The 21,781-nt window shown below is 40.2% G+C and overlaps 1 protein-coding gene across 1 annotated transcript in view; it reads left to right on the top strand.

Annotated features, from left to right (window-relative positions):
- LY75 (lymphocyte antigen 75) overlaps positions 1–21,781 on the top strand; it is a 79,761-nt gene that overhangs the window by 40,150 nt on the left and 17,830 nt on the right. Inside the window, exons 15-25 of the mRNA XM_015891578.3 lie at positions 636–707; positions 2,977–3,100; positions 4,602–4,637; positions 8,790–8,965; positions 10,086–10,150; positions 12,892–12,962; positions 14,634–14,770; positions 14,996–15,101; positions 16,354–16,514; positions 19,385–19,511; positions 20,204–20,430. Of these exons, the coding sequence (XP_015747064.2) occupies positions 636–707; positions 2,977–3,100; positions 4,602–4,637; positions 8,790–8,965; positions 10,086–10,150; positions 12,892–12,962; positions 14,634–14,770; positions 14,996–15,101; positions 16,354–16,514; positions 19,385–19,511; positions 20,204–20,430 (1,302 nt within the window). The remainder of the gene's footprint in view (positions 1–635; positions 708–2,976; positions 3,101–4,601; positions 4,638–8,789; positions 8,966–10,085; positions 10,151–12,891; positions 12,963–14,633; positions 14,771–14,995; positions 15,102–16,353; positions 16,515–19,384; positions 19,512–20,203; positions 20,431–21,781) is intronic.

Genomic DNA, 21,781 nt, shown 5'->3' with positions numbered 1-21,781 from the left:
TACCAAGAATACCAAAGGATCTAATCCCAGCTGGGAGAATGCTGGTGAAATTCTGAAAAAAATTGGAGAACATTAAGACATATTTTGCACAGGAAAAGTAAAATAGACTCAAAACAATAAAGGTGAAGAAGGTACAGTAGCATAATTTGGTTATGAAAATGTTTAGAAGTCCAAAACCTGTGCCAATTTACTGTTGCTTTACATGGAAAGTAATTACTTTCTGGAGGATTTATTTAGACACAATTAATGCAAGGACCCTGTTAAGCACATGGAGGTCCTCATCCAAGGGCTGCTGTGGTCACTTCATTGGAGGGAACAGATCCTTATATAAATTCCATCTTGTTCAATGAATTAAAGAACCACATATGTAGGATTCCAGATTTCACAGAATGAAAATGAAATTCTGGATTATGATCAGTAACTAATTCATAGTGTGGCCTTTAAATGCTTTGTCAGTATGGAATTTCAGAAGGTAATCTGGTGCAGTCTGTTAAAACCATATATCTAGTATTGAGTATTGAAAGTACTTTTTAAAAAAATTTTCTCAAGATTCCTGCCCCTACAATACTGGGGTTGCTAAAACGTGCTAATTAATATTAATAACCTACAGCTTTATCATAGTTCTTTCTTTGTAGGTCTCAACTCCTGTTATGCCCCCGGAATTTAGAGAAGATGACTATGATGCTCGAGATTGTGCAGCTGTTAAGGTGCGTTGTGACATTTTTGATTACTAACTCCTAAAGAGGAGAAAATAGTGGGAGAACCTGTGCTATGTTTGTATAAAGTAACATGGTTAATCTAATACTTGCAATAATTCCTGCAGTTTAGTCAGTTAGTCTGCCCTAAGGACTTTTTAGCTTGTTTCCTGCTAAGTTTTCTTTTTACTATGGAATTGCTTCGTCACATTTAGCAGGGAACCAGGTCTTATAGTACAGCCCTAAAAGATGGGGGATGGGGGGGATACTGCACTATGGCCACATCCCTGCCTATTTGAACAGCAGATCTAAATCATTTTTTATAGTTGACAGTTCAAATAGCGAAATAACAGTTTGAGCTGTAAGAAGACATTGCCTTGCCATCCACTCCGTTGTATTTTCCCAGGGGAGCTTCTCCAAGTTTGGATTTTGTATCTTATTTTTCAACTTATTTTTATTTTCCTTAGAGTTATTAGGAGAACTAGCAAGTTGTACTGAAGACATACAGTCAGAGACCGAAAGGGAGTCCAGGTTTTCATTTAGCTCTTCCTCGACAGATAATGAAAGCTCTAACAACTGTTGTTTTTCTAGTTCTGTTTGTAAGTCCCATTCAAGTGATTCAAGGGCTGCAAATTTGTTGGAAAGGAGGGAAGATTTGCTTTACTTACACTTTCGTTTTGTGTGAAAAGTTCTTCTATCTTTGGTTGTTTAGCTGATTTTGAAGAGGAGCGAGAACCCGGGCTAATTCCATGTCTCTTCTTCCTTTTTCCCATGTTGGGCAGTCAGCTCAGACACTTTTACTCCACAATCGTCTCGTTGTAGAAAATTGTAAATATATTTAAAATAATCTAATAATAAGAATCTAATTTAAAATCTACATTAGCCTAATATACTTATGTGACTGGAGCTATCTAAAAGGAGAAAAAAAATGTAAAATAAACTGTTTAAAATAGTATAGAATTAAAAGGCAGGAGCACAGAAAGACATGTGTTGTTGGGCTGGTGAGTAAGACTCCACCCCTATTTGAACAGCCTAGGAGAGATGAGTAGGATGCAGGCTTGCATTACTCCGTGCCTTTGGGCTTCTTGTTTTCTCATACGCTCACCTTGCTTTCAAATGGAGGAAATTGATATATCAGTTCCAGATGGAGCTGGAAACAGTCCTGGGGTCTTTCCATTAACCAGAATGAGTCCAGGGCCACCTTTGTGCCTTTACGGTCTCATCCCCAGGACACCCTAGTAGAGATCTTATTCTTGGAAGGAACATAGACATAACTAGACTCTAGAAATAACCAGAATCTCCTGGATGCTTGCAGCCTCTCTGCAAATGCCCTGGCATGCCCATCTTATTCATACCCTTCCCTGGATAGCTAAATGATTTAAGATTGCTGTGACAGCCTTTTACAACTATGTTCCATTTGCAAAAATTACATTGGAATGGAATAACGTGCATAGTATAATCTGTGTTTTGAAAAGTATAGCAGCAATGATCCTTTCAGTATGCTGGTTTGCAATTGGATGCTGTTTAGCTGAAAAGATAAATTCTAACTTAAAATGAGTACTTCAGTTATATGTGTAGTCTTTGATAAATACATCATTAAATATATCTGCTTGTAAACATATCAAGCATAACACTGCAATCTCATAATTCAGTTCTGAATAAGTATGCTTAGGGTTGTGTTTCATTCGTTTAACCCTGCTTAAAAGTGAGTCCCATTGAGTTTAAGAGAAGATTAGAATATATGCAGCTCAGGGTTGAACTATGGAGTCCTTGGCGCTCTCTGAGCTTGGTTGTTTTCTTGCAGACGTTTCAATATCTAACTAGGTAACATCATCAGTGCTAATGGAACTATTCCCAGCCGAGGGAAAGAACGTTTAGCCCGTCCCTTACTCGATCCTGTACTTCTTCTGCACTCATCACTCACCTGGACCCTGCTTTTACCTGTTGGAGTTCCACGTTTATGCTTGGAATCCTTTTGTTGATTACCAGCTGAAAACAGTATCTTTCAAAACTTGCTTTTCTACATCAAGCAGTTACCCAGTTTTAAGTATAAGTATTCTTCTGTGAGGGTTTTTTTTTTTTTTTTTTTTTGCCTTTGTACATTTAGAAGAAAATTCTACTGAACACAGGGATTCACTTCTAATAATTAAATGGGCTAATAAGAAGGGAGGAAATGTTTGTTAACAGGACTTATGGATGCTTACTTACTTGACAGTTACTGGTACTTCCTGCAAAAAGAAATCACGTATATTGTCACTGCTTTTCTTTTGTGATTTTATAGACGCTCAAAGCTAAACGCCGGCCACTGTGGGGTCTTTACTTCTTTGATGATAGAGAACAGGATTTTTACTTAAAACCTTTCCATTGTGGTGTAAAACTTGAATGGGTATGCCAGATCACTAAAGGTACATTTTAATTTCAAACATAGATTGTTTAGTCTATTTTTTTAGAAAGGAGATCCACTGTATTCAGCATGGCTTATTCCAGATAAGTGTGTGTAGGATTAAAGCATTTTTAGAGATATCTTCACCTTTATTTCATTCAATGTGTCAGCATCATGATTGGCCAATTTCCTGTAACCCTAAAAAACCGAGTTCTGAAAATGTAATAGGTTTTTTTTGTTTTTTTTCCAAAACTGGAGTTCTTTTCTGTCTGACTGAGGGTTAAATCAAACATTGAAGTCCGAAGTTTGGTATACATTATTTCAAAAATGTGTTATATAAAAGCATTTTCTTCCTTTTTCTATCCTAATGTTACCAATGTCAGTATCCTCCAACTAGGATCTGGCAGCGTATCACAGACTTCATGACTTTGCATGAGTAAACTTATTTCCTAGGTTAGGACTTGGCATAAGTCACGGTTTAGCAGACACAGTTTGGCTGAATAAGAATCTTTATTGCAAACAACAACAAAGCCAAACAAAATAGTTGATATTTCACCATCAGTATAAAAGTGCAGATGCCTCTCTTAGTTGTAGTGGTTCAGACCCAAAGCCTTTTCTTTCCACAAGTTAACAGGCTCTGCACAACGCATAGTGTCCTTGAAGTAAAGCAGTTGTTGAAGGTTTATGTAAATGCCTGCTCTAATCTGAGAACCATGGGCCCACTGTGTACTTTCCAAATTAAAACTACTGTTTGACTTTCCATCCTATTTTAACTGGGCCAGCAATGCTGTTAAACAAAGAAAAAGCACCACCTGATATCAGAATGTGGATGCCCTCCAAGCTAGCTATTGAAAGATCGTTACATTTTTACTCTACTGTATAGCCTGTCTCAGGTGCTTAAATGCTTGGGGCCAGCATTCTCAAATTGTAAGTTCTTTTTGTGTTTTGGAACAAGACTTTGCCAGAGATATATGGCAACTGATCAAAACATTAGTGTAATTTCTTTGCTTTCTCTCTGGCTATTAATGGATAGGAAAATTAATTCCGTACCATGAAGTAATTGTTCTCTGAATAATCAGATCTATTTGATTCCATTTGCTGCTACTTGCAGCACCCATTTAGAGTATGGTAATATCACACCACATCTTTATACAACTCTTCCAAGAGCTCTTTAGGATTTTTGATCAATTAAATGTTGGATTTTTCTGAATCACTTCAGTGTGAAAGTGTAATATTAAGAGCAAAGGAAAGTCTGTCTTATGTAGAAGGAGGAGGAAGTTACCTTGAGACTAGAATTGCTTTTTAGAACATGGGTATTCATGCCTCAATTAGTTTCAGTGTTTAAAGCAACTCAAGAAAGTTTATATGCATAGGGGGGTGTTAAATTATTGTTGAATTCATGTTTATATGCTCCTGTTTTACTAGAAGTTTGTTCCAATTGTAAGGTAAAACAATGACACGTATCCTTTTCTAACCAAGGATATATTAGTACACCCAGTGATATGATTTTTCCTTATCAACAGGTAGCACTCCAAAGATACCAGAATGGTACAAACCAGGTGAGCTGATTTCTTTTCATACACTTCATTGTTGAGCTCAGGGACCTTCCTTTTTGCAGCCTCATGGCAGCTTTCAAACAGATGGGATTGTTGGCTTAATCCCAGTTCAACTACAAGTAGTCCTTGCCTAACGACTACAACTGGGACTGAAATCTTGGTCGTTGAGAGAAGTGGTCATTAAGTGAGACACCCACATGACTGCTTCACTCAATGACCACAATCCAGGCACTCCCAGTTGCAGTTGTTAAGCGATCTCCTGGGTCGTTACGCAGACAGAGCGAAAGAGCTGTCTGCTGAAGGATTTCAGCTCCGTGTGGAGCTGAAATCCTCCCAGCAGGCAGCTCTTTGACAGCGAAAGGGCTGCCTGCCAAACTGTTTCAGCTCTGCATAGAGCTAAAATCCTCCCAGCACTCTCACTAAAGCACTCTCACTCCCAGCACACTCACTAAAATCCTCCCTTTCACTCTCAGACGTTCCTATAGTCCGCCGAAGGATTTGCCCTCCTCTCCATGGACAGAGGGGAAATCCTTCCTGGGGCTCGAGGAACAGAGCTCAAATCTTCAGGATTTGAGCTCCGTTCCTGCACACTGCCGTGCCTTCCAATGGGGAAGCTGGCAGAGAAGATTGCAAATGGTCATCACATGATCACAGGGCGCTTGGCAACCGGTCATAAATGTTAGCCGGTTGCCAAATGCCCAAAATGCAGCCATGTGACTGCAGGGGGGACGACGTTTTACGACGGCCAGAAGTGCGTTATGGGCTGTAAAGCACCCTTTCTGAGGCTGTCATAAGTTGAAACCATTGTTAAATGAATGGTCATTAAGTGAGGACTACCTGTACTTCGAATAGCCAGAGTGTGCATTGGAGCTTTTGCACACTTGCATGAATAATATTTTTCACAACACTCTAAACATACATTAGCAATCCATATTCTGTGATTAAAACTTGAAATAAGCTTTATATGATTGAAATTTGAAATACGCCTTTACCCAGAAAGAACTTGGCCAAGCTTTAGGAAAAACGAAAGAAGTTTCTTTTCAACATTCAGTAACAAATTTAAGAGAATCCGAAAGGTTAGGTATGTTGTTAATCTGTAAAAAATAAATGTTGTGATAGTGAATTTATTGATTGTCCGAGAACCAATGGGCTAAAACTATACAGGTAGACCTTGACCTACAATCATTTGTTCAGCGACCATTCAAAGTTAAGACGGTGCTGAACAAATGGTGGTTATGACTGGTCCTCAGAGTTCTGGCCATCCCAGCACCCCTGCGGTCATGTGATCACAGTCTGGGCGCTTGGCAACCATATTGCACTTACAGCTGGTTGCAGCGCCCCACGATCATGTGATTGCCATTTGCGACCTTCCCTGCTGGCTTCCCCAGAAAATCAATGGGAAAGCTGACAGAGAAAGTCACTAGTCGCCGGGGTAAGTCTCCTCCACCTGCGCATCCTCCCCCAGCCCCTCTGCACTTGCACTACACTGGCCATTTGCACACCCTCACTGACCTGCACTGCAGCCCTGCACACCCCTCCTGACCCACGCCACACCTCCATGTGTTCTCCCTGACTTGCAGACCCTCACACACCTGACCCGCACCACACCCCCACATGCCCACCAGATATGCGCCACACCCTTGCACACCCTCCCTGACCTGTGCCATGCCCTTGCACACACTCCAACCTGCGCCACACCTCTCGTGCACCCTCCCCAGCTGGGCCACACCCTCCCCAATCTGCAGCACGCCTCTTGCACACCCCCTCTCACCCTCCCTGAGGTACGCCGGACCTTTTGCACACCGTTGTGCACCCACCCCAAACCACACTGCATCTCTCATGTGCACCCTACCCAATTCTCGCTGCACCTCTCGTGCACACCTTTGCATCCTCCCCAACACTTGCTGTGCCTCCCCTGCGCATCCCCTCACTCCCTTCCGCACCTGGAGCAGCCACTTACCTGCCTGCCAGCCTGGGACTTGCAACTTCCTGTTGGCTTCCCCACTGACTTTGATTGTGGGAAGCTGTCAGGAAGTTGCCTCACCTAATCACCATGGGATTTGGTTAATGACAGCAACCAGGACTGCAGGGATTGCTGTTGCTAAAAAATGTGGTTGCGCTTTATGACTGTATTGCTTAGTGACGGAGATTCCAGTTCCAATTGCCATCGTAAGCTGAGGGCTACTTGTAAGAAAGTAGGTTCAGACTAGAGGTCAGGATGAACTTCCTGTCTGTGTACTGGCTTTCAGCCAGTGAAACAGTTTACTGCATGACATGATGAGTTCTTCTCTGGAGACTTGAATGGTCATTGAGCAGTTTTATATAGGTAGTCTTCAGGTTATGATGGTAATTGGGACTGGAATTTCCATCACTAAGCAATTCAGTCATAAAGCATATTGTCACCTGATCGTATCACTTAGCAACAGCAATTCTGGCACTCAAATCCCACCAGTCGTTAGGAGAGGACCCACCCCGATCCAAGCCATTCCCAGCTTGGTCCTTCCCAGCTCTGAACCTCAGTAAGGTAAGACTGTTTCCTCTTGAACTCCCCCCCATCCCTGCCGAACTCCCCCCCCCCATCTCCGCTCTTTTGGTCACCCTGCAAGTGGCAGTGCTCAGCAGTGGTGGCACTGGTGGCACAGAGGTGAAGTAGAGACCCAGGGCCTTCAGCAGTCTCAGCTACCACCACGGAGGAGTGCCACCTCAAGCCCTGCACCACAGCTAGCAGCCCCAGCGAAAAGCCCCAGACGCCCCTACTACCCCCAGCTGATCTTCGCCATCTTCCTCCTGCTGCTGCGAAGGCATGCCCAGCCTGGCCTTATGCAAGGAAGTTGCTGGCCATGCCAGGCCTTCTTCCTGAGACTGCGTGCGCCCTTCTCCAAATCATGCACTGCCGCCTTGTGATGCTTCTCACAGTGCTTCTGAGGCCTTCCGAAGCGTCGCAAGAAGGCAGTGCGTGATTTGGAGAAGGGCGCACACAGACTCAAGAAGGCCTGGCGTGGCCAGCAGCTGCCTCACATAGGTCCAGGCTGGGCATGCCTCGTCAGCAGCAGGAAAAGAAAATGGCAAGGGGCAGCAGGGCCTGCAAAGTGCAAGGTGGTGGGGGTGGCTGGGGCTTTGCACTGTGGTGGCTGGCTGCGGTATGGGGCTTGAGGCAGCACTCCTTGGTGGTAGTGGCAACACTAGCGGCACTGAGGCTGAAGTAGAGGCCCGGGGGTGGCAGCGGCCGACTGAGACTGCTGAAGGCCCTGGGTCTCTACTTCGATGTCAGTGCCACTGCCAAGGAATGCCACCGTGCAAGGCAGAGATGGGGAGAGATAGGCAGGTGTGAGGAGTTGAAGCGCCCCTGCTGCTGTAACTGCGGGTGGGCTGCCAAGCACCCAGGTTTTGATCACATGACCGAGGGGGCGCTGCAACGGCCATAACTTTGGGGACCAGGCATAAGTACCATTCATTCAGTGCTGCCGTAACTTCAAACAATCACTGAACGAATGGTTGTTAAGTGAGGCCTATGTGTAGTAAAACCTTCATTAAGCAAAGGATTAGACTACATGATGTCTAAGGTTCCTTCCAACTCTGTGATTCTCTGATATCAAAATGTTGACACGTCATGATGTCATTGCATAAATGATGCACTCATGTCATGACATCTGATGCAAGTACATAAATTGTGTTATTTGTATGTGAATGTCATGAAGCATATTTACTCCTACTCCACAATAGTGCCCATAATAGTAGGATGAGTTGGTTGACTCATTAAGTCATAAGTAAATGAAATACAGAATAATTACCTTCCCAACATGACCATTCACAAAACAGTTTTAGGCGTGACCCAGTCTTTCTTGCACTGGTGAGTTGGTTAAAATATGTAATTAATAAGAAAATTGATAGGTTTAATTCTTGAATAATGTTAATAAACTTCTTAATTTTAGCAAAATGGTTGTGTGATGGAGTTGTAATGCCTTTGCTTGAAATCAGACTTAATGGAGAATTTAAGTCAAATTCAATCGTGTGACTCTAAGCCCAGTATTTTTAACCTTGATTCACTCAGCCTCCCTGTTACATAGTGATTCCAAAATTACATGGAAAGAGTTGCCTGTTCATGTTAGGTTGCACTGAATATAAGCTTCTGTGTATGATTTTCTTTCTTCGTAGATGAAGAAGGAATTCATGGGCCAGCAGTGAATATTGATGGGTCAGAATTCTGGTTCGTGCCAAATAAGCGTTTGAGCTATCAAGAAGCTTCCTTGTATTGTTCTAACAATGGAAGTGATTTAGCTTATGTGACCTCTTTCACAGCACTGAATGGAATTCTAAACAGAATAGTAAAAGTAATGTATTAATTTATATTTTGGGTAATTTCTATTATGTAAAATGACTGCCAACATTCCTTTTCTTTGGGGATTTTGGTGGAGGATTTTTTTAGAGGTGCATTAATCCCATCAGAGGCAAATTTCTTTTGTTTTCTGCAAAAATGAATAGGAAATCATGCTGCTATTATTCAATAATTTGTTGCTAAAATTCAGCAGTGAGTTCTAGAGGACTCTGGAGATCACTTGAAGTCTGTGGGTTGCCCATACCTGCACCTCGTGGTATGGCTGCCTTCCCAGAGACATCTCCTGTGTACCTCTACTGCTCTACCCACTAATAGGTACAACAACAAAAAGTTACCTGTGGGTTGATTATTAAGATATTTTAATGGGGAATTTGGCTTTGTCCACTTAGAAGAAACCAGAGAATGAAGCCAGTTGCCATAACTGAAGCAAACTACAGTCAGGACCAGAAATATTGGAACAAAGATAACTGTTTTGGCATTTGGCCTCTGTACACCACCACATTGAAGTTGAAAGGAAACACACCCAGATGGGAGCGAAGTCAGGACTTTCAGCTGTAATTCAAGGGGTTTGACAAAAGTTCTCACACTGCATATCTTACAAAGCTTGGGAAACCGTGGATGGTTTCTTAGTTGGATCAGATTGTAGGTGAAGTCAGCATGAACCACATTTAGCACAAAGCCAGTCTTATGATTTAGTAAGATATCTGGATACTGTATAATTTTTCCTATGATGTGCCTGTATTAAATCATGCTGTTTTTTCATTGCCTTGCATACATGGTAAACAATTTGTAATTTCTTATATATTGTAATACATTGTCTTACAGCGTTAGTAATATTAGAAATGTTGACTGCAGATACTGTGCTGCAGTAAACTTTGCACATCTTTTATTCCTGTGGTTGCGGGAAATGATTTTACATTGGGCTGAGGCTTGGACATTAGAGCGCCCTAAAAAGAAATTGAGGTGAACATCTAACAAGCCAATAGTCATGAGGTTTTTCATCTTTTCAAAGATTGCTACACACTCATGCAACTGAGAAATATTTTTCAATATTGAATGGAACAGGTGTAACATAGGATATTGCATTTCATGCTAATATAATCTGCTTTTGGCAGCTACTGGACGAGGATCAGAACTGGTGGTTGAAATATAGAATTCCTGCAAGTCGCTACAGTTCCCAGTAAGTAGAAACATCAGTCTGTGTTGTTCTAAGGATTGTTTATTTTATGAAAATTATTTACTAGGTGTAATGCTATATCTCCCACATATGACTGAAGGTCAGATACTGAAATGGTAAATCTCAGGTGTTTTTTTTTTTTAATTTTAACAATACATTTTGTCCTTAAAACATATTTTTACAGTGGTTCAAGTGGAAATTTAAAAACAGAATGGATTGGTCAAAGGTTTGCTACTTTCCTGTTCCATAAACGGTTGCACATGAGCTAGCAGAAGGCAGAGTTTTGCAAGATTTAGTGCAAGTGATTGTGCTAGTATCCAGTTTTTGCACCTTTTATGAAAAGTTGGGCAATTGGAGGCATGCCTTTGAATTTTGTTTGTTCATTCTTTTTTTTTTCTTTTTTTTTGGCTACCTTAGGAAAATCCCTTCAGTATGTGGGAGAGGTTCTCCACCTGTGGGAGCATATCTCTGGACCCGGTCCAATTTTATTTTAACATGCAAATGGAAAAGAAAAAAGAAAAACAAGTTCTTTGGGTGTACTTGTATATGGCAACTTATCACATTAGTCTCAAGTTTTCACTGTGTGTAACTGAATGAGTAGGATTATCCCATTCATACTGTATCCATTCTCCCAGTTTCTTGGATAGCGTAGAAATAAAAAGTAAAATCTGCTTGCAGTTGAGGTCAACTACTGGTGACCTCAAGAATAGTTTCCTTGGCAATCGTAGGAAAGTAATTTGCCTTGTCTTCTTCCAGGATAACTTTTCTACTTCCTAATCTAGCCTACAGCTCTGGTATTCCCTGGAGGTCTCCCATCCAAATGCAACCAGGCCCACCTCTCTAGGCTTCCAAGCCCAGACAAGGTCAGACAGGAGCTGCCACTGCTAAGGCCATGGGTGGCATCTGCAAAGTCATTCCACGTCTTAGCAAAAACCTTCCAAAACAGGTTGAACCAAGAGTGTCTTGTCTAGAGCTACTCGGTTAATTTCAGGACCAGATGGGGATTTAAACCCCGAGTGCCATAACCCAGCACTGAAGAAGCTATTTCATTGCACATTTGATGAACCTTCTTGCTAGTAGTTCAAGTGTTTGTGTTTTGTTTGTGGACACAGTTCAGGGATTCAGCCCCTGAAGACTTGTGATTTTGGTGTCTGAGGTAGCATTTGATTCTACTTAAACCTGTCCAGATGATAAGCTGGGCACTTATTTGAGTGTCCTTCCCATCAGAATTCCTCTGAGTAGTGGAAAGAAAAACTACCTTCTCTTTTGTCACGTTCCCGTCTCTGGAGGCTGGCCTGGAGCCAGTGCTTACAATTTTCAGCATCCAGAAAGTCTCTTAGCCTTGGTTATGTTACCACTTGTAGAATTATTCTTATTATTGCCCACTGCTCTTCATTCTGAGTTACAGTCCCATTACTGCACCCTTGTGTTTTTAATAGATTGTTTTATCCTCAGCCAACCTAGAGATGCTTAGACTGAAGCCAGAGTTCAGAATTCCTTACGCAAATAATCTGCTATAGATGTACAACTTCTGTGTGATCTGCAGATGCTTTTGGCACCCATCTTTCTTATTTATTTATTCTTTTCGAATCATTTTACCTCCACCTCTTAATCAAAAAAAGGCTATCAGAGAAGCTGACAAATATGTGTAGGGGAGCCAGTACCTGTCCTCAGGCTCACAAACTAAAAAGGAAGACCCGCAAGAAAGCAGAATGAGTGGACAGAAGAAAAAGCAATCTCAGCTATAGCCATGAAAGTATTGTGCTTTTGAACGTCAACGCTAACGGAAAGCTAAACTTAGTGCGGTAAAATAATTGACTCATTTCCTCAACATTCAACCCAAGTAACTGGGGACGAGGGGGCAGGGATTCTTGTTATGTTTGTCTTACGTTCTGATTATTACTGTCTAATTATTGATTATTTTCAATTACTGTTAAGGGTAGAAATTTACAGGGCAAGCTGTAATAAAACAAACTGAAAACAATCCATTTCAAACCCAAAGGACCTGTAAAAGATTGTAAGCAGCGAAGAAGCAATAAGAATATAAAAAAGCGTTAATCCAGTAAAATGCAGTTCGGGAGTCGGAGGGAATCCATTATATCCAGCCTTGTAATATAACCAAGGCTAAAAGAACTTTCCCTGGTCCTGAAAACGATTGTAAAATTAGAAGCCAGATGAGTCTCCACAGAAAGAGCAGGCTAAGTTCAAGGTGCCCCAGGAGAGAATGCAGTTTTAAGGAAGTGTCTTGGTGTACAAATGTAATTGTCCTGAGCCAGATTGTGCCTCTGCCGGTTGAGCCCCAGACCAAACGCAGTCTTTAAAGTTCAGATGTTACTTTATGCAAATTGAAGGTGTGGAGATTTTATCTGGGTTGGAATTGGAGCATTGCTTGAATCTTGGGTGGGATTGAAACAGGCAAGATGGTTGAAATGAAATCATGATCCAAACCCTTCCTCTCTTTTGTGTTTCGTACACATGGACAAAAGGAGCACGTCTCTGCACAGGAGGAATCCAAAAAATGATGCCAGTGCTTCTTTCTCTTAATTTTACCATACTACGTGATCATGTAAATGCTGCAATTATGTACTTGTATCTTGATGTTTGATGTAAACTTGCATGATGATGTCATTGAGCATGGCCATCATTCTATCCCTGGCATACTGTTTGCGTATCACTCCGTGGCTACATGTACCTTGTTTCCTTTTTTAAAAAAATAAATAATATTCTGTTTCTTTCTTTTTAAGCTTTTTTTCACGCTATTATGACCATTACTTCAGAAACTGCTGGCATATCTCCTATAGATTCTGGTTCAGAGGTAATAGCTTTAATTTGTTTTTTTTAAACAGTTCACATTTTCAGAAATGTTCTCAGACTCTCTCCTAGTGAGAATAGCTTATTAGTTTTCCTTTAGGCTTTTCGGTGTGGGATGCTTGCTTCTTACTACATAATTTTTAGTCTTTTTTTTTTATAATATTTTATTGAGATTTTAAAGATACATATTTAAAAGTTAGAAATGAAAAGGAAAATTTGAAATACAAAATATAAAGAAAAAGAAAAGAAAAAGTGAGGTAAAGTAAAAGAAGAAAAGATATGAAAAATAGATAACTTCCAATCTATCTCTGGTCTTAGAAATAATAAGGCTATGATAAGTGCTAGTTTTTAATACATTAAATAGGAATAATTCTTTGTCTAAATATATCCCATTACATTTATAATCTAATCTTCAAATCCCCATGTAAGCTTCACCCCACCTGCATTTTGCAAATAGTCCATCAATGGTTTCCATTCTTTAAGATAATAGTTATTTGAGTTTTCTTTTAATAAGCAAGTCAGTTTATCATTTTCTGCCATTTCCATCAGTTTTAACAACCATTCTTGTATTGTTGGTAGTGTCTGGGTTTTCCAAAATTGTGCATAAAGAAGTCTTGCTGCGGTAATCATGTATTGAGTAATTCTGATAAGATGCTTTCCTATTTGAAAGTCCATTATCTCCAACAGGAATAATTCCGGTTTAAATGGAATCTGTATTTGTAGTATGCTCTGCATCAACATTTGTATTTGAATCCAAAATTTCTTTGCAATTTTACATGTCCATCACATATGGTAAAACGACCCCTCTTGTTGGTTACATTTCCAACAAACGTTGGAGATTGTCCCATACATCTTTGATAATCTTTGGGGTGTCATATACCATCGATACATCATTTTATAGAAATTTTCTTTCAAGGTATAACATAAAGTACATTTTAATCCTTTAGACCACATAATTTTTAGTCTCAATTCTGCCAACTTGAGTCAGCCAGGTCAGAAAATGTAAGTGGTTGCTCTTCAGCCTCCTGGATCTTTTTGCTTATATGCTTGTCTTGACTGAAAGCAACAGGAGGTAAACAGTTTATAGTTTGCACCCCCAAAATAACTGTTGTGAGGCTGTAAGCTTGTTGCTGTCTATAGGAATTCTGTCAGCTTCCACTGTTCATCTCCTTTCCGTATCATCCTAATACCAGGTTTTCAGCCTGTTGGATCTGAGGATTTGGATTGTTCTGATACTTAATATACTTCTTCTAACATATTTCATTTTATTACTGAACTTGCAGTTTCAGGACTAAATCAAACAATTTATCTTACTAGTCCAACATTGATAGCAACTCTCCAAACTTTCAAGCAGAATTTTTTTCTGACTCTATTACCTAAAGTACTTTTAACTAAAAATCCTCTGGTTGAACATGGGACCATCTGTAGGCTTTGCTTCTGAACGAAGAGGCCATTCTTATCATTCATTCATTAATATATTCATTCATTCAGTATTAAATTTATCATACCAACTACTGAGGACTCTTTGCTGGAAAGCATAAAATTAAATTTGAAACCAAGGGTATTAAAAACAATCATCAATTAAAACTCAGTTTTATTTTCTACATTAAGCTTAGTGAGAGATCTTGGAGTAAGGGTGTATCAGCATAACAATTCTCTGTTTATGATTCTGCAGACGGTACGTTAAGTTGCGATACAAAACTCCCTTTCATTTGTGAAAGAAACAATGCGTCGTTATTGGAGACAGGCGAATCAGACTATAAACCACCTCAGGGAAGCTGTCCTGAAAATTGGGTTTTTTTCCTGAATAAGGTAAAGCATAAATAATTTGGGATTTGGAACATTATGTTTCAGTCCTCAGAAGGTGACTTGAAATGGTTACCAAATTAGTTTGATGAACATTTAAAGATCTGTAATAACTTGCAACTAACCAACTGGATATTGGGCTACTACATAAACATACGGTTTAAACTGAGTATCAAAAGCATTTGTGAAATATGTACATTAGATGTTACATTAAAAAAAAATCTTTTACAGTGTTATCGAAAGATGACCCCTCAGGACATGACATTTAAAAAAGCAGATGAATATTGTCAATCTTTAGGAGGGTTCCTTCCTTCAATCAAAAGCCAGACTGAACAAGGTAAGAGAAGACATTCCATACAAAGGTCTATCTCCGGACTCTTTCCCATATACATAGATGTTGTAACTTGATTACTTGAAGCTGAATCTATGGACCAGCTCCTGGGAAAGCCTTTGTGTATGAGATGAGATGAAGGTTCTCTTCATGGACATCCACTGGGGGGAAGGCAAATCACAAGGCCAGCATCGTGATGCAACTCTATCCCTTTTGTACATGTGTTTTGGCATCACATGCCCACATATAAGGGGCAGAGCATCCTGCAGATATCCTGTTTGTTCTACTAAATATCTGATTATTATTATTCTCGCATATCCTCTTACGTCCCCTTCCCCTTGGTGTAGTAGAAAACTGCCTGTTCCAAAGAAAAATTAGGGATGGTGACTACTACCATTAATTATATGGGAATGCACTGTAATTTTGCAGTTGGTATCATCTTTATTCTTTCAAAATCTTATGAAGTTCCCATTTTTAAAATTAAAACAGAATTCTCACAAACCTGGATGTAAGTTTGGATGTAAGCATTATGTTTCCTTATTATCTATATTATTTATTTATGAATTAATTATAATATTTGTATTATGGTGGTGGTTTACAATAAATAAAACAAGAGCTGAGAATCATTCTCATTCTCATAGCTAAAAAGAGCAGCAGTGATTAATAATGCTCCCCCCAAACTAACTAGAAGGCACTAATCTCTGAATGTCCAGCAAAAGGAGACAGTCTTTTACCATCCTTTGAGATGACAAGATAGTGAGTGGTACATAAAAAGTACAGCATGGTAGTGGTATCTTTGTGGAAGAGAATAGAAATGACTGTTGTCTGAAGGAGGAGCAATTGAGAGCAATGCAGACTGTCTCTGCCTGTGTTTACAAGTAAATGAATTCAGGCCGTGGACGCTGGGGGATCCTCTTCCATGGATGTTGTTCTGATATCCCATCAATGAGCCTTAGTATATAATCTGCATGAGAAGATTGATAAAATGGTGAAATTAACAACAAAAAAAGATTAATCATATTATATATGCAGTATATATGCAGGGGTGTCGGGGGGGGTTTCCAAAAAGTCAAGATGGTGGCCACAGCCATGCAATCAAGGCTCTGCCCCTTTTTTACTTGTGATGCATGTTAAAAGGGGTGTAGCTTCAATTGCACAGTTGTGACTGCCAGCTCGACTTTATGGACACCCTGATCTGCAAGTTAATTCCTTTAGCTGTTTAATCCTAACATGCAAATATTTGTCTTCTTCCCAACAGATTTTATAACATCCTTACTCCCCAGCATGCCCCCAAAGATTTGGATTGGTTTATACTTCCAGGTGCATATCCATGAAAACAAGTGGACTGATGGCGGTGATTTAGACTATGTCAACTTCCACCCTTTGCTTCAAGGAACACTAAGAAAAGTTCAGTTTGATGTGAGTTGTTGACATTGTTCTTACACCATAGGCTTTCCTTATAATTTAGTTAAAGCAGAAAAAAGCTTTGCTTTTACTAATTTAGGGTAGAGGAGAAATGGGAAGTCAAAAATAGGAAAGTCTATCCCATCCATTTTGAATATTTAGTTTAGTTGAATTCCTCCTTCTTCAGAAGAATTTGGGTATAAAATGGGATCATTTACATTATGTTAAATATTGTTTGTGCTATAATTGTGACAGTAGCCTAAGAAATATGATTTTAGTAAGAAGCTTAATTATAGTCACAGTAGGTAGCCATCACCTAGTCAATCTGGGCTGAACTTGAAAAAGCTAAGCAGGGTCAGCCCTACTTAGTACTGGGATGGGAGAATATCAGGAAATCCTAGACTAAGAAATTGAAAAAAACAATTTCAGAAGAAAAAGCAATGGCATAACCTTCCATATTTTTATCAAGAGAATAACATGGGCCTTTCCATATAATCGTCAGTTATTGCTTGTTTCATTATAATGAAAGGGAGGAAAGTGTTACTTAAAAAAACAAAAGTAGCAGTCATTTCTTTTCTATGATTTCATATCTCAGTTCCCTGGTTTAGGTGTAAAGCTAAACAAAATTATTTCATCACCTTTTTTGGGACAAGGCAGCTTGTCATGATCATGATGTGAAATGGATTCTTTCAGTAAATTATAGTTAAGACTGAAGGTTTGGATTTAGACCCTAGGGCTGTGCAAGAAACAAATGAAAATTTATTCTGAAGTCAGAATTAAGTTCAGAACATTTTGAGAGTTACACTGTGGGAAACATTGAGAATGCAAAACAGTGCTCTCATTTTATTTCAGAGCCACAAAAGTGGATGGAGTGGTAGTCCATGCTAATGCTACCTTCCATCTAACTTACAGCAAAATTGGTAAAGAGAATGATTGAGGGGGTGGAGCCTAAAATATTTTTAAGTTTCCCATAGCAAATAGCAGAAGGAAAAGCTGGGCATGCTTTCTATAGCCTGCCCCCACAGACAAGCTATAGAACTTAGGCAAGCAAGAAGCAACTGTAGTGGATTTACATTAATCCAGCCTGTCATCACCTTAATAGTTCTCTAGCTGTTGCCTTCAGAAATGCTGAATATCTGCACGTATGAAGATATACATTCTGTATTTAACAACCTAAATGATTAACCATGAAGTAGCATTACCTGAAATACATATTTATTTTACCATTTATAAATGCTGCCACATTCCATATGACTCTAGGTGGTTCACAAACATACAGTAAAACAAAACAAACAAAAAAATACCAAACCCCATTAAAAAATCTTGAAACAGTTCCAGAAAACAAGTGAAGGTAAAATAGAATGGTTTTGCATTATGGTTGCACAATGAGGTAAAACCAGTGCCTACCTTTGTATTTAGCAACCAGCCTGAAAAGAAGGCACACACAGAATACGTGCAGAACCCACAGGGCGAAGACATCACATTATAACCCGTGAACTCTAATTTTTCATGAGCAAAAACCACCACCACCACCACCAGTAATAAATTTACTTATCAGGCACGCAGCCAGTTGGCTGTCCACAGTTAGTCCTGACAGAAAATCATGTGGCCTCAGACTGCCCATCTGATCCAGGGGACCCAGTGGCAGTGAATGTATGGATGGGTGGTGGATGGCGGCCATGGTTGAGAGCAGAGATTCCTGACTGCTTTGGGTCACTGAACGTGTTCAGAATGTTAGGAGCCCATGATGGGCACTCTCACAGAAAAGTTTCCAGGGTGGCAAGCAAAGCACTAGCCTGCAGTTACATGCCATTTTATTTTCCAAGCATCCCCTTTGAGGGAGGCATTATTTGAAAATCAGATTTTGCTGGTGCTCTGCTTTGCCACACGCTAACTACTTCTTTAACTAAAGGAATTTTTGACAAATGAAATTAGTAGGCGAGGGGGCTTGCCAGCCTCAGGGTCTCAAGGATGACAAAAGGGGCTAGTCTTCAGCTGGCTTCCAGTGGCTGGGTTGGAAGAGTCCAGCAGTGGGAGGCTGATCTTGGAGATCAGCTGCTCTACCAAGTTAGGGTGCCATCATATCACCTGCTGTCGAGAAAACCTCATGCAGGACCCTGGTTGTCAAGAACGTGATGTATTGTTGGGCATCGTTGCACAGCCAAGATGGGAACTTTCTGTGTACTCACCTTGCTTTGGCTTGTGAGAACATGCCATAGACGCCTCTCTTCTCCCTGAGAAGGATCCAGCTGGAGGAGCGGGGGCTGCATGCTTTTGCTTGCTGAAGGAAAGTTGGAGCCAGTCCCCTGGCTGCTGTTCCTGCTTGGGATGCAGTTATGCACTCAGTGTTTCATATCCCTTCAGGTCTTCAGGTGGTGGATGGTGCCAATCCTCACTCCAGCAAAGCTGCTCCTTCCTGATTGTTGCCCATAGCAACAACCACCAACACTGCTTCATTAGTTAAAGTGCCCAATATTAATAAATCTACAGAATGGGATGGGAGATGGAACATTTCCAGGATAGGGGTTGTGTTGTTTTGAACTTAGAATACTCAGAATTGCTATTCATCTTGATTTCAGTATATTTTGCACACCCCTGTTAGATAGAACATTAAACCACAATGAGTTTAAAACCAACACAAGACCCTGATCTCGTTCCAGTAGCTATGTTAGAAGGCAAGAGGTATGGGTAGCTGACAAGCCCATTGTATTCATGCAAAGGTTAGGTGCATGATTTAGTAATGCATCCAAACATCATCCATGTCTAATTTGATTGTGTCTTCGTTGTACTATAAATAAGTATCAGGGATTTAAACCATGCTTCAGGATTGTTTATGGGAGATACCTGCACTGCTAATATAATGTCATCTTTCTTTTTTTCTCCAGTTATTTAATGAGGAAGTGAATAACCAGTGTGGTGTTTTCCTCAATAACCCCAAGTCGTACTTAGGAACTTGGAATTTTACTTCTTGTGCTGATACTCTGTCTTTGGCCATATGTCAGAAGCAGCCAGGTATGTGAGGTGGAGAGATATACAGGCTTGAAATACCTGCTTCTTAACTTTAGGTGGCATTTTAGATGTACAAATACCACAGTCAGCACATAAAACGTTTAATGAGATATGAGAAGAGCCACCTGCAAATTTCCTGTCCTTGATGGATCTGCATTGGGGAGCTTGGTAGTAAGGATCTAAAAGTCTTAAAAAGCAACTTGCTTTCTGTGGTAAGATTTGGTTACTTTAAAAGTAACTCCCAAAGTAAACTGATCTTGGATAAGAGCTGGGAGGAACACTGTATTACTGGCTTTCCATGTCAGTTGTTTTACTTTTGAAAGCTTCCTGATACAAGCTCAGCTGTCAACTTTTTGGAGGAAGGAGAAATATTCTTTCTCTTATGTCAAAAAGAAATGCTTTTTAGGATGATGCTTGTCATTAGAAGTTCTTTACATTATTTAAAATTATTTCTAGAAAAATCTGACTAATTAATCTTCATATATCAATTGGATTAATTTAAGTGATACGTGGAGATTCAGTATTACAGTCCTAATCTTAATATGTCACCCAAAATACAGTGTGCTATAAAAAGTATTTAAGTTAAGGACATTAAAACCCTATACCCTGAAGAGAAAACATTGCTCCTGAAAATAAAATTCTTTATTGTATATTATTTCATTTCCCCTCTTCAACTGCTTATTCTTCTTCTGTAGATGCTGTAGGAAACCAGACAGCACGAACACCTGAACGTACCATGAAATATCTAAATATCACCTACACCATAATTCTGAGGAACTTGACGTGGCATGATGCCCAGGAGGAATGCCTGAAGAACAATATGAGGCTGGTTAGCATTACAGAACAATATCAGCAGGCTTTTCTTGGTTCTCAGGTGGCTCTCCATAATTACCAGCTCTGGATTGGACTCTCCAGCAAAGATGTAAGGTTCTGCTTTCCCTTTCACACCTACTCTTGAAATAAAACATATTAGGAGTATGATAAAATGGACAAATATGTTTTAAATAATACCTGTAAAATATGAGGACTATGGCTACTGAGAGTGCTAAAACCTGTTGCAGATGCCTGTCTTATAAATGCCTTTTTAGAATGTCAAATGATGGGAATAAATTCTTTTTGCTCCTTTAAAGAGCGGACATAGTGCATTTGTTTAAAAAAATGAGACTCAAATCCAGTGTCATGGGCTCAAGAGCAATTTTACCCAAAATAATACCTGTCAGATAAATTACACTTAATATCTCAAGCTTTCCAGTCAGCATAACCGTTGGCCATGCTACCTAGGGATTATGGGGATTGAAATCCAAGACTTCTATAAATCATCAAGTTGGGAGGGGCATACCTTTCTACATGAAGCCACTGGGTGAGGTTATCCACCAGTTTGGGGTTCAATATCATCAATATGCTGATGATACCCAATTATATCTTTCAATCCCAGACCAATCAAGTGAGACAGTTGAGGTCCTATCTCAGTGCTTGGAGGCTGTGCAGGCCTGGATAAGAAGAAAACGACTCCAACTCAATCCTACCAAGACTGAGTGGCTGTAGATATTAGAGCCCCTGGACCCAGGGATTTTTTATCTATACTCTTGAATGGAGTAGCACTTCCCCAGTGCTCAACCTGGGGGTCCTCTTGGACACTCAGGTCCTACTCAAAGAGCATCTGGTGCACAGCTTGTGCACATTCTGGATTAGGAAGCCCTTCAGATAGTCACGAATGCCCTAGTCATCCCATGGCTTGATTATCGCAGTGCATGGGGCTGCCCTTGAAAACTATTCAGAAGCTTTAACTGGTCCAGAATGCAGCAAATTATCTTTGCTTCATGCACTCCAAAGGTTGCCAGAAGGCTTCTGGATGCAAAAGCAGTGTTGGCCCGCTCCAAGTTCCTTCGATTAAATAGTGCCATCCATGGGGGCCCAGGAAATGTACCTTCTCTGTTGTAGTACCTACCCTCTAGAATGAAATCCTCCCAAAATCTGTGTGGCTCCACCCTTTTGACATTCTGTAAGGCCTTGAAGACCTGGTGGTTCTCCCAGGCATGGGTTAAGATAGATAGAGCCCTTGCTGGATGTGCTTTTCACCTTATTTTTGTACTGAGTGATCAGATCCCAATCTTGTTTTGTCTTGTATTGCATTTTTATTGCATATTCTATTGTGAACCACCCAGAGTTGGTTTGGGGTCAGGCAATGCCTAAATTGAAATAAATAGTAAATAAATACCACTGACTACAAATTGATGTATAATAGGGGCATGCAAATCAGCCAAGATCTGGTT

Source organism: Python bivittatus, unplaced genomic scaffold (assembly GCF_059951505.1).
Source record: "Python bivittatus isolate LINGU-HERP-01145 unplaced genomic scaffold, Pbiv_v1 ctg000480_np1212, whole genome shotgun sequence".
NCBI lineage: Eukaryota > Metazoa > Chordata > Lepidosauria > Squamata > Pythonidae > Python > Python bivittatus.
This window is presented reverse-complemented; position numbering and strand designations above follow the sequence as displayed.